This window comes from Toxorhynchites rutilus, chromosome 2, assembly GCF_029784135.1.
Source record: "Toxorhynchites rutilus septentrionalis strain SRP chromosome 2, ASM2978413v1, whole genome shotgun sequence".
Taxonomy (NCBI): domain Eukaryota; kingdom Metazoa; phylum Arthropoda; class Insecta; order Diptera; family Culicidae; genus Toxorhynchites; species Toxorhynchites rutilus.
Window position 1 is genome coordinate 230,947,243 of NC_073745.1, and position 13,882 is coordinate 230,961,124.

The 13,882-nt window shown below is 36.5% G+C and overlaps 1 protein-coding gene across 1 annotated transcript; it reads left to right on the forward strand.

Moving 5' to 3' along the window:
- The first annotated feature begins 5,324 nt into the window (after positions 1 to 5,324).
- On the forward strand, positions 5,325 to 13,379 carry LOC129770942 (cuticle protein 10.6-like). Its single transcript, XM_055774151.1, has 3 exons — positions 5,325 to 5,481; positions 5,581 to 5,823; positions 12,783 to 13,379. Exons 1-3 carry the CDS (start codon positions 5,470 to 5,472, stop codon positions 12,948 to 12,950), a joined length of 423 nt encoding a protein of 140 aa, XP_055630126.1. The 5' UTR covers positions 5,325 to 5,469; the 3' UTR covers positions 12,951 to 13,379.
- The last annotated feature ends 503 nt before the right edge of the window (positions 13,380 to 13,882 follow it).

Consider the following 13,882-nt stretch of genomic DNA (forward strand, 5'->3'; position numbering starts at 1 on the left):
CTTCCACATACTCGGGAATGTTCCTGTCGACAGAGAGCGATTGAAAAGAGTTGCCAAAGGTTGGGAAATTGCAGAGCAACACCTTTTTAAAACAATAGATGGAATACTATCTGGACCTGGAGTTGTTGAACATTTCAAACGAGCGCAGCTGGATTCAATATTGTTAAGCAATATCTGTGGATGTGGGCCGATGGCTGGGCGAAGTGGTACGTTGGATATCGCTTCAGACACCTGTTGTGGATCAAGCATTTCATTTGTGAACACAGCTGAAAATTGTTCCCTGAAGAGGTCACCAATCGATGCAAGAGAAGCAGCTCCATTTCTGCCCAGACTCATGGACACAGGAAGACCTACCTCCCTCCGTTGTTCGTCGATATAAGGCCAAAATTTTCGAGGGTTGAGTGTGACGTTCCGTTGTATCCCATACAAATATGAAGTGAAGAGCTTTTTATTGAGCCGTTTGTATCTGTTGTTACAAGCGATGTAATGTGACCGTCCATAGGCATTTTGATTTCGCGACAGTGTTTTGAGGGCTGATGTTTCAATCGGCTTGAGACGTTTGAGAGTGGCATTTGACCAGGGAGGATATAGTGGTCTTCTACTAACTAGTTTGGGAGTGAATTGGCCAAATGCGTAGATTAGGACGGAAGTAAACATATCAACCGATGCTTCAACGGACAGGTCGCATAGTAAGTCGTTCCAGTTGACAGAGGACAGAAAATGTTTCATTCTGTTGAAGTCCGTTTTCTTAGTTAAAACGTTAAAAAATTTCCGCTGTTTGTTTATCCTTTCATTCCTAAGAAGCGAGACGGGATTCAAAATGTTAGCAAAAAAGCAAAATAAATACGAAATCAAACTTACTCCATTTCGCGTGACTAGCTTTCACCATCTAAAACACAAGTGACAAATATACCTTTTTTTTCTCCATGACATGACAGTATCGTGATATTTATTCATAATAACACCGATTTCATCAAAGTTGTCACGACGAATGAACTCTTCCGGATTCTACACGCGGGGGCAGCCGTAATAACGTTGCATACAATTCACTTCGTTTTCACCGTGAAGTGAAGTTCGTGATCAGGCCCGGAATTCCTGTCAGAGATATCTCAGGTAGCCGCGATCTTGAACTACTGCTGATGAAACTATGAAAACTTCCGAAAAAATAATGTTTCGCAACATTTATTGCTTAAATTCTCAGAATTGTCATGTTCCAAAATAAAAAAAATTTGTAAAGGGTTGTTTCTAGGACACGATCGCATATTTTCGACGTAGAACTACGCAATCATATTAAGCAATCCACCACCACTTCGAATATTATTTTAGAATGCAATGAAATTTTTGTAATAGATTATGTTTGATATGATGCTTAGGACTACCAAAATATGTGAACGGAAGAATTGTCAAACGATCATGGTATTTTACATTTCCCTCTGAAATCAACGACAAGCGAGTACAAACGTATTCAACACCAAATAATACCCCCGACTTGCATGTGTTTGCTAAGCGGGTTCCCCCAGGCACATTCATTTCGAAGTCCGTGTTAAGAAAACACAGCTCAGTGGGAAAGAATACTCCCGACGAGCATTTTTTGACAAAGCGGATTCCCCTAGGCACATTAATTTTGAAGTCCGTGTTAGGGAAACACACCTCGGTGGGAACAAAAATACCCCCGTCAATGACTCTCAACGAATCGCTTATTAAATTGCATGAAAACTAATATTTGTCTGAATAGCATTTTCGTTTCCATTTTCAACTATGATAAAGAAACATATTTCCAACACATCAAAGCAATATTTATGGACGTCAAATATATTGATTTACGATGATGATGATGATGAATTAAATAAATAATCAAATACTTGTAATTACTATTCAAACAAGTGAGAAAAAACTATTTTACAAAAAAGCACCGCGAATGACCAGAACCGAATCCCATCATGTGACATATCGAACGTCTTGTTTGTCAAAAATAGCTCATTGGTGACCTTTTCAAGGGTTTTCGGCCACATTATCAGATCAGTGTTTAACCCTTTGCGGTCGTATTAAATTTGGGCATGGGTGTCGTACTGGTCGGGATTATTTTTCCTTGAAAAAGCAGTGATACATGCAGTATTATGAAAAATAAACATTTTCTTATTTTTTTTTTGTTAACAATGTGAACTATGAACTATGTATTAACCTAACAATGTGTTTTGATGTGATGTTTTTATATAAAAAATATATTTTTTTATACGTCTTCGTGTGAAAACTTCCGAGAAAGTCTCCAAGAGTAAATCATATAAAGTATAATCAATATATAATTTTATTTTTATTATCCGTTGTATATGAGACATTTTTGCTGTTGATGCAATAAATGTGTAATTAATGCCAGCAATGTTTATCCGAAAAGATCAGCACTTTTTACTTTTAACAAACAAAGTTTTTTTACATGAGATTATTCAGATGACATAAGACACATCCAAACAATTATTCTGCTTTTTAAAATCAACCACTTTAACATAATTTGAACCAGTAGTTACTCAAATAATGATTTCTGCGTATCCGAAATGATCAGAACTTTTCACTTCAGGTAAACAAAGGATTTTGTCGCTTGGGACACTCATGCGATTATTCAAATAACATGAGACATTTATGCAAACAGTAGTTCTGATACTTATGAACAATCTTTCCCATCACACCAAAGTGTTACAATGACTACATTCTGCTGTCATGATTTTTGTCCCACATTTCTATGCATTTCTGTGCGTTGTCTTGTGTTGGTGACTACTTTGTTATCTATTACTCATAGGACACCGTTTTGATTCGTGAACAGGTTCACTAGACATCAAGCTTCATTCAGGAAATGCATAAACTGACACTTGGTTGAGTAAAATATAAGATTAGCATGGTTTCTTGCTGTGGTGGCTGACAGCAGACAAACGACCAGAACGGTAAATAAGGTATGGTGGCTGAGAGCAGACAAACGACCGCAAAGAGTTAAATCGAGTTATGGAAAGGCATGACCATACATTTAGGTGGATTAAATCAGGTTTTTGTATCGTCAAACCCTTGAATTATCATGACCGTAGGTGAAGAAATAATTGATCTTCTACACATTTTTGTGCATATGACACTAGAAAATTCTGAATTTTTTCGCTAAGAATTTTTTTTAACGCTTAAGGATTTTTTAAACAAAAAATTCTAGAACGATTTATGGCTTTAGCACCAGTACTGATTTTAAAAATAACTATGTCTAAATATAACGACAAAATTCGGAAATATTCACATCTTTCTGAAAATAGTGAACAATTTGCCCCCGGTTTAGGATAGAGGAACTGGTACAAATTCGGTACTCCGTGGGTAATTTGGTACCCACCCGGATCTCCGGCGGTAATGCGCGCACTCTGGTGGTGAATAAAAAAAGTGTTCTAGTAATGTAGTAACAAACGTCAGATGCCAAAAACCCAAAATATCTATGTTTAATAAACAAAAATTCAAGTTTTGTTGTTTTTGAAATCTCGAAAATTTTTCATATGCGTCTTTTGAAAAATCATTAAATATCGAATAGTGAGCCGATTTTAAATCTGATTTGGATCAATAAATTGATGTTCTTCAACGAATTCGAGATTTTAATCACAAATTTCATAGATTTCATTCCAAAGTGAAAATTCGGTATGCGGGTAATTTGGCACCCCAATGTAAACATAGTGTTGATGATACACTATGCTAAGTATTGCATGCCCATGCAGCAAAATTTTACTTTACTTTACGTTTTTAGTTAGAAATAAATCGAGATGAAATTTGTTCACTTTTTCTTGAAAAAAATCGTTTTTTTGTTCCTCTTTGTTTTGTAAAATTGCATGCTTTTTCATCAAAGTTGAGTTAATTTACGTAAGATAGTGTACTTCACTTCTATTTTGTATGAAAATGTCAAAAAATACATTTTTCAGTGATTTCAAGACGATTTTTTTAATTTGAAAAAATAAAAACAAGGGGTGCAAAATTTATACCCAGGCATCTCGGGTACTCGAATTTGAGTTGTTTCACTTCTATGCTCAAAGATCCGAGCCAAATCAAGATTTTTGAAATCGGTTTGCGGGGAAATGTCCGCAATAGATCCCTTCATAAGCTGACGTAATATGAAGAAATTCCGAGCATTGGCCAATGCTAAGTCCAAAAAAACAAAATGGGGTACCGAATTTGTACCAGTTCCTCTACTAACTTTTCAAAGAAAACTTCAATAAGTTGTTGTTTGAAAAACTCTTTTTCTATGTATGTGATCTTCTTCCGATGCATGGATAATTTGTTGGTCAGCTATTCATATTTTTGTTTTGAAATTTACAAATAAAATAGATTTTTGAGAAAAAAATTAGTATAATTATAGAACATATTGTTTTACGGTGCATTTTTTTAATTTGTTTTATTTTTGGATATTTTTAAATTGAGACTTAAATAACTTCCTACATTTAATTCTCTTACTAACATTTTGTTGGTCTTATATTTCTTAAGTTGTCTAATTTTTTGCTGAACACACTATATTCCTATCTTAATTATAAATAAAATAAGGATTAGTCGTGATTTTTTTCAAAGAAAACATGAAACAGTTGTTATTAGAAAAACTTTTCAGAAGGTAGTCTAACCAAATAAATTTTAAATTAAAAATATAACTATTCAATTCAATCGCATATCCAATTTACTTAAATTAACGAGATTTTTTATAAGTTTTCCGTTATATATTTCCTTGATACTTGTTATCAAATACTTGTCTCTGTATTCCGATCATGTAGTACTAGGGAGACTATTGTCAGACAGTAGTTAAACTGTGATTCTAACAACCACTTAACCCATCGGCAGCACTGTCACCACTGGAAACCATATGTCGATGGTGTCTCGGCATTTCCCTCCCTCCGCCTTCGGAGGTGGATTTTTTCAACAGCTTTTCGCGCTAGCATCGTTCGCCGTTTCAGAATGCCCAGATACTAGCTTACGCGGTCGCGTATTGAATTCAACAAAAATACAAAAACACGAAATAGCATAATAACAAAGCCCAACGCGGTGATACCTATTTACCTGTGATTCGCGGCTGGATTAAATTTACGAGCGTGATCGTGTGTGGTGTGGTAAATAAGACTTACCTGCCAATTCTTAGTCAACTCGCAGAGGCAAAACGGCGGATGACTATCTCTTCTAGAGGTGGCGATTTGTTCTCTCTCGCTCGGTTGGGCGTTCTTGGTCTGATATTTGCGCGCGCACGCCTTTTGGCCCGATCGATACGTGTGTGTGTATGTGTGTTTGAGCCCTATGTCACCGAGGTGAAAACCAACATCGGCAGAGTTCAGAAAGGCACGAGGGATTTTCCAACTATAAATAGTCAGGATCAAAGCTCCGAAAAGCATTCCAGTCCACCGTCTCACAGTGTAACTAAGCTACAGCAGCTTTAACAAATTTTCTTCTCAAGAAAACTACCAAACTAAAACCAGCATCATCATGTACAAGTTCGTGAGTTGAAGTTCCAATTTTTGGTTCAGTGAAACATTGAAAACAAAAGTGTTGTTTTGTGAAGAAAGTTGCAATGATTGTTTTTGAAAATTGTTCTAGTTGGCTCTCCCACTCTTCTTCGCCGCCGTCTCGGCCGGATACCTCGGAGCTCCCCTGGCCTACGGTGCCCCAGCCTACGCTCATGCCCCAGCTTATGCGCACGCACCAGCTTACGCCGCCGCTTATCACGCACCTCTGGCCTACTCGGCCCCAGTTGTGAAGGCCGTTGCCCCAGTTGCGTACGCCGCCCCAGTCGTTAAGGCCGTTGCCCCACTGGCCACTTCCTATGCCAACACCTACAAGGTGAGTACCGAAGACGGAACCCTAGCGCGCTTCCGTGGGACAGAGAAAACCGCTCTAGAATAGGATTGTTCTGGTCCAGTGAATGATCTATTGGGTGATTCAATCCATACCATAGTGTTTGCCTGTTCGAGGATCACGACTTGTGGAAATTGGTTTTTCGTGTTCTCGTGGGATCCTATCGAGAGGGTAAAAAAAGGTGCTCAGTGTCAATCACCATGCGCCTTCTGCTCTTGATGGGTAAATTGGCTACTGCCAGATGTGGTTTCGTGACCAGGTGGCCTCCAGTAAATGGGCTGATTGTTCCAGCACCATTCAATCCGGTACAATGTGTCCGTTAGACGGGTTGATTTGGCTCAGTTCAACACATTCTACTGCGGTGCCATAGGATATCTGATTGGAAAAAAGTAGAAGACTGAAATTGATTACATGCATTCATATTTGAATACAAAGTTTTTTTAATAACAGCTCTTAATGGAACAATGAATTGCAGAAATTGTCATCAAATGAGATTGCGAAATAACCGATATAAAACATTTTGTTTTTACTAAATGTTGTTGGAATCAATATCTGTTTACGGTCACATGACTACTGGAATTCATTCGTCACTATACTCATATTGATCAAATATGACCTAATCAGACTGAGTTAGTAGTTTATACATTTGACATACACATAATCTTGAAATAACTCTCTTTTGAGAAATTTAGGAAACAAATTGCCTTTGTTGGCTCATAGTTTGGGTCGCTTTTAGCTCGTCCAAAATAATCTACAAGACTGAATGAATTTCAAGAAAGAAGATTTTCATTCACGTCGCTCGAAAATCGTTCGAGTTCCAACAATATTCTACTTCCGAATGAGGCATATTCTCAATAAAATTTTACAAAATCAAATATAAAAAACATAATCTTCGTTATATGTACGATCTAAGCCCTCATCTAAACTACCCAAAACTTCTCTAGTGACGCAATGTCATTGGTTGGGCTTCCATAGCAAGTCCAACAACAAACACCGCAGTGCTTATTTGAAAAACGAGGGCCCAAATAGATGAACATTAGCTGGAGGGAAGTCATTTTTGTTGAAATTAAAATAATAAATGATATTGCATTATAATAGTGAAAATCAAATTTCGTCGCCAATTAAATTTAATTAAACATAGCAATGAGTCAGTTCAAAAGAACTGGGCTATTAAATGTTATTGTTTTATCAACATATTCAAGCTCCACAGTATACTTATTATACACGATCTATCCTGCTTGCGACCTTAGAACATATGTGTTCTTCTCCTTGCCAACCGTAAATTCAATTCAAAACACAACATTTTTAATACTTTCGCCATCCAAAAATGTTTCGCCATGATTGAAAATCTTCAAACAAAGATAGGGTGTGGTTAATATGCGATAAACTGGTTTATCGTTTGGTGATACTTAAATTTTACTCCCAATAAGGGTAGCACTTTTTTGAATGCTTGGAATTGCATTTTACCCCTGAACTGAACTTGCACATATCATTCACATTTTTCCATTTTTTTCAAAAATTTATTTAAATTTTTGAACCCTCCAGAATTAGAAGGTTATATCTCCATTTTCGATGCCTATAAATTATGCTCATCTGTTTGGTAGAGTTTTGAATTCTCAAATGCGATACGCGAGATTTTTTATTAGCTTCACTCTTCTTTTAAAACAATATTGAGTAGGATATATAAGTGAAATACTAGATTTTTACACTTTATATGATCCGATTAATAGAAATGTGATGTTTCCCGAGAAAAAAAGTCGAGAGCATCTTAGCCCATAAATGCATCTTGTTGTCATTTGGAAACAAAAACTTTGAGTGCAAAACAAATACATAACTATAGGTTTTAAGATTTGAATAGATTCGATATGTCCCATTAGTCATAGATATAGAAAAAATATAAAAATTTTCGCAAAAAAATCGAAAAATATCAAATATTTTATCTGTCAAAGTGTAAAAGTTACGACCTCATCAGGCTAACTCAAAATGAGACAAAATAAAAAAATATATTTTGGAAAAAGAGTGCAATTAATATAAAATGCGATATAAACTGCATGCCCAATTAAGACTTACACATGAGAACCGTTTCGAAAAATAACACAAAACAACACACTTATCGTGGACGTAACTTGGCTTTCAAGGGAACAACAGTCAACAGGCGTAAACTGGAAATGAAAGATGCAATCCCAAGTCATGGCAAGCACATTTTCATCCCGGTCATTATTTACGTATGTTATAATTGTTTTACGTTATCAAATTTAACACGAGGCTTGGTAGAAGTGAATTAGAAACATGATTACAGGAGGATATAATTTCAACGAATTTGATGGCCAGAATCTGCCATATTCGATTTGCATATTGAACTTAAATGTTATACATAATTGAATAATAAAAAAAACCTGACATTCTTTATTGTATAGGCTTTGTTTTAACATCATTTACAGGTATCGATATTGCCTATAACTTATAATACTAAGCATTTACAAAAAAGTGGCTATCAAAACCAGCGATAAAATGTTTGCGTTGGCAAATTCGGAATTTGAATCAAGTTTCGAAGTTTCGAAGTTTCGAACAAAATCCAAATTTTTTGAAGTAAAATATTTTTCCAAAGAAGAATAGCTAATTAATTTAGTGTATCGATCATCTGAATCGGTCTAGTAGCTCAAAAGATATGATTTTTTTTAATTGAATTTTTGCTGTTCAGATTTTGAGACAAATGTAATCAAACATATTTTTAGTTTTTCATCATGAATATGTATTTGTAAATCAATTTTATGGTGGACAAATGAATGAAAAGGCTCTATTGTATTCAAAAACCACATGAATTTCGTGAAAAGGTATCATTTTGAGCAATGAGACATTGTTTAATAGCCAACAAAGCTTAAGTGTTCGGATTTTGAGACAAAACGGTTATGGGGCTGTTTATACAGCCATTCCACGCCAAACCGATAAAGTGGTTTTCAGATTTTCACGAAAAGCGGTAGATTTGATTTTTATCGCAGAATATTAGACCCGTTTTTTTTCATTTTTCCATTAGGGTGCCCATTTCTATTTTAGGAAGCCCTAAAAATATTTTTTTCGCATATTTTCCAAAAATGACTTTTTTGAAAATTCATAACTTTTGAACTACTGGACCGATTCAGATAATCGATATATCAAATTAAAGTCAATTACATAAGCTTTTCTGAAAAAAATATTACGATTACCAAAAGTTTGGATTTTGCATTGTTCGCAGTTCTAAATAAGCACAGCGAACAACGGATGTAAAGATACTCTCATCTTCTTATTCGTTACACTCCATATTTGAATCAATTTCACAAATGGTTTGTCGAATCATCGAATAAGCCATAAAACTTTGTAACTGGTAGTTGGAAAACCTCAGTTTCAATACACAACATTGAACAATTGCTTGCTATGTTTCATATAATTAAATTTGGCGGATATAATGCTGACTATTTGAGTCAATGTTGATACAGATGAATTAGTTTAAAATAATCTCGTTTCTATGTATAGTTGGTCGGTGTTAAGTCAGAGCGGACCAAGTCGCAAAATTAAAAATTACGAGTTATTGATGGCATTAGACTAATCGTTTTGTAAGCTACATCCCACATTAATCAGATTCGAAAAATCACGCGTACAGTAGAAATACTTTATCGAAATTGTTTTGAACGCTCAATGAAAACCCCTTATAGCACCAAACTTCAAACTCGTTTATCTCGAAATCATAAAAATGTCACAATGTTAACACCGACCAGTTGATGTTGACATAAAAAAATGAAATATTCTGCTATTTGGCATTGGAGATGCTGTATTAGTGCCAATATAGTGCTATAAATCTTTTTCGATAAATAGTAGTAAGATGATATGAAAAATCTAGAGCAAAAAAGCATCTCTGACACGTTGAGCCTCGTGTCGGTCTCTACACACAAAATTAATTTTTAGCACATGTTTGGCATCTCGATTTACTACATTATATGAGCCTAAAAATAACAGTAAATGTGCTACTCTCGAATATATATCTGATATCTGCCCCCACACATACAAACGTTTGAAACAGATACTCTTTTTTGCCCATTTCACCCTTCAAGATACGAAAAAAAATTTCTACCGAAAATGAATAATTTTCTGCCAACGCTAGTTTGGATGTGTTTATGCTCATATAGGGCGGATATAATGCTGAGAAGGCTAAATATATGGATTTTCAAATGTTCTTCTTCTTCTGTGTATTAATATTTATGCCATGCGAATTCAAGAAGAACTTCTAATTGCACTCAATCATCTCAACCCAATGAGAATAAAAATATAATATAGGTTGAACCAGTGAATTATTACTGTAACGTTACATTCCCTGAATTATATTGGTATACAATTTATGAAAGAAATGCACATATTCAAAGAACTTTCCTATTTCATTCGTTAGTTTTTTTTAGGAAGCGAACTGTAGATTGCTTCTTTGGTAATTTGAAAGCGTTCCCAAGTGTCGATTGATGTTGACCAATGGTGAATGTGATTAAGAAATCAACTAATGATTAAATAAAATTAATGATTTTATGTTTCAGTTTCAGTAATCGAAACTGTTTTTAGTATGAAACTAACGTTGCAAATATTTGAAACAATCATTGCTGTACATGGAGTAACAGTAGCTGCTATTGGTCTCGACAATACCCCCGTTGAGTTCATCAAATGTATTCTACCCCTACTGCAGATGCCGTTAGCTCATATTTTAAACAAAGCACTAAAGTGCGGAAACTATCTAGAATAATCCCTTTTCGAAAAACAAGCGGAATCTAGATTCGTTAAACAATTTGCGCCTCATTAGCATTCTATGTACCTTTACTCAGGTATTTGGAGGGATGCTGAAAAGTCAGGTATACTATTATATTCTAAGTAACATAACTGCTATCATTCTGGCAACCAATCTTCTGTGTTGCACATTTAGAATAATGTTGTAGAATAGCTAGACGAGAGTAATAAAGCGTTGTTAGTTCTTGTACATTACTCGAAGGCTCGAGACACTATTTCACATTCAAATCGTCGACAAGTAGTTTATTCTAATTATGTGCCTGTCCAAATTTGTTTACTTTGGTGTTACTCTGGACTCCGGAGTCCAGATCAATTTAATGTAGTCTTTACATTAGTGATTCGTCAGGTGTGATTAAGCACTGTTCCAGGCACCTATTTACTGACGATGTGTGGTTGTTTTTCGATTGCAGTGATTGGAATATAAATGAATTTGGTAGAATAGAAGAAGTTCTTGAGGCCGTAAGTGGCCCTTCCAAAATTATTGAAGGCTCTAACACAAGCTTCGATTGTCCGACGTGATTCGAATGGAGAATTTCTAGCTCGAAAGTGGGCACCGGAGCAATCAGCCCGATTCAGCTTGATTTTGTTTCACATTTACATCAATCACTTCTGAGGTATTCGTTTCACAATTTTCACTCGCTCTTGCGCATTGCTACACAGGGCTATGACAAGCAAAATGCTCATACTTCAATATGGAAATTTAAAATTATTTCACGAGCACGAGAGTTCAACAATTTGCGATGCCCGCACCTAATTCATCTCTCTATGACTAAACATTCTTTTGTGGGAGGTGTTATTTCATGAAATTCACTGTCTTGTCATCTTCGAAATCCGACACCAATATTGGTGTGATAGAATACTGACGGATTCTTTCAGTTGAAAAGTGATATGTAAATATTCCATTTATGAACTACGCAAGCAGGACTCTAGGACAGTGTTGAAAAAAAATCTAAGCTCAAATGCATAGATTTTCGGGCTAGGTGGCATCGAAAGCTATATATTCCAAACGAAAATCAAAATGACAGATCCAGACAACCAGTGAATATGAGCAAATGAACTTTTGTTCTTTAATATGTTTTGAAGTTTATTTTTCCACCCAGTGTCATTTTCATCTTGATTATTCAAGATGCTAGAATTGAATTCCATTTTAGCCAAATGAATATCAGCTGTTGTTTACTTTTATCCTGAGGCAGCTGTGGGCGGTTGCTTTTTATTTATGCCATTGTTACCGTCTCGACAAACAAAAATCCTGCGCGATTTCTTGCAAAGTTCTTTTCATCGAACTCTGGCGGTTTTGTTCTCCAAATGGTCCAGTCTGACTATTTTTTTTTATTTTTGAATTTTGACTCAAAATCAATGCTAGAACGAATATCGTTGCGAATGTGATTAATATCAATATGTTGCTTCTGATATTCAAAGTATAAATAACAGCGAAGTTATGAACCCCACTCAATGCCGCATTCATTCATTATAGCAAATTTTTTCATGCATCAGTGATATGAACAAAATGAACTCGTTTGTTATTGTCATCAATATAATGAGGGCAGTGTGTTTCAATCTGAAAAAAGTCATTTACACTGAAATAAAATCATATTTGTTACTCGTGAATATTTGTTTACATTCTAAGACGCTGCTGTAGAAACACGGTTCACAGGAAATACTTTCGTTTTCAGTACAATCCAGGTTAGCCACGGTTAATTGCCGGCGACTGAAGCTTGCCTGGAAGCCACAAATGTGATTCATGGTTGGATATAATTGAATAATTTGTTTGGCCTTGCGCTATTGGCCAGGGAGACCATTTACTTCCAATCGCAATTTGTATCGTAACAAAGTTATAAATATCCATATTTGAATGCGCAAGCTCCGACCATTGACCTGATTAACCTGGATTGCGCATAAAACGAGTTTAAAATGCCAACAAGAAACATTCTATTGTCCAGAATCGGAAGCCTTTTCGATTTCCATGAAGTTACGATATAATTACGATTCTCAATCGATGGAACAGCACGAATATCGCCTCTATTCAACACCAGTCAGATGACATCGTAGAATGCCAAAATCGATCAGTCAGGCGCTCACGACATCCGTTTGAAACACACCATTTCATGTTTTATTTTCTATTCTGCTTCGTCTCTTCCCGTCAGGTCTCCGTCAAGGCTCCAATCGCTTATGCTGCCCCAGCTGTGGTCGCTCATGCTCCAGTCGTTGCCCATGCCCCAGCTTACGCCGCTGTCGCTGCTCCAGCTTACCACGCTCCTCTGGCTTATGGCGGTTACGCCCATGGTGCTTACGCCCACGGATACCTGCACTAAGTGTCCCCAAGCCGTTTGGAAACTTCAACAACATGTCGCCACCCTTCTTGTTCGTCTTCATTAGCAGCACAACCCCGAGATGAGAACGCGCGCACGCACACACACTCACACATAAACACACGAGCGCAGGCTCACAGCCCCACAGATCATTCCATCCATTACTGAGAAAGAAATAGTACCAGGGAGACAAAACACTGCCGCCACATCCTGCCGGAGAATTGTTTTGTGATAGCAAATTTTCCATCCTGAGATTGTAGCTAGAACTTTTTTTTTTATTTCTTGTTTAAGTCATCATCGATTAACGAATAGCGGTGTGCGGGAGCAAACATCCCCCCAGCAGAGAACAAAATGAGTCTAATTGTGTACATATGATGTATAGTTTTTTTGTATTTATTGCGAAGAAAAGCTAAAAAAAGACACAGATATCAATTTAGTTTTTTACTCGAATAAAAAATTGAATTATTTCTGCAGAAAAAAAAATGAACCTCTCGTTTTATTGTTCGCTTAATTATTCCGACGAAAGCTGTGAAAGATCCTATCATGCTCCCCTAATAGACAACGGCGTGAAGCGAGAGACCCACTAACCACACAATTTAACCTTTCCAAAGCGCGGTACCAAACCGGGGCCCGATATGTATCTCCCGGCGTGTCGGCTAGGCAAGATTCTTATTACGTAACATAACGTACACACCTCTGGCATCGGGACCACATGCTCATGCAATTTCCAACCGATTTTCCCATAAATCTGCAAACAAACAAGCGTGCTTGCCCCTCAACTTCCCCGCCAGGCCAGCGCGCTTCTCGCATTTGTTTGCGTCGACATCTCGAATGTTCTAGGTGAACCATCATCCCCCCTCCCAGCAGATAAATAAAACTAATTGAAAATGTTTTTTTTTTACCAGCGGAACGGAACAAAGAACCCACGAACAGGC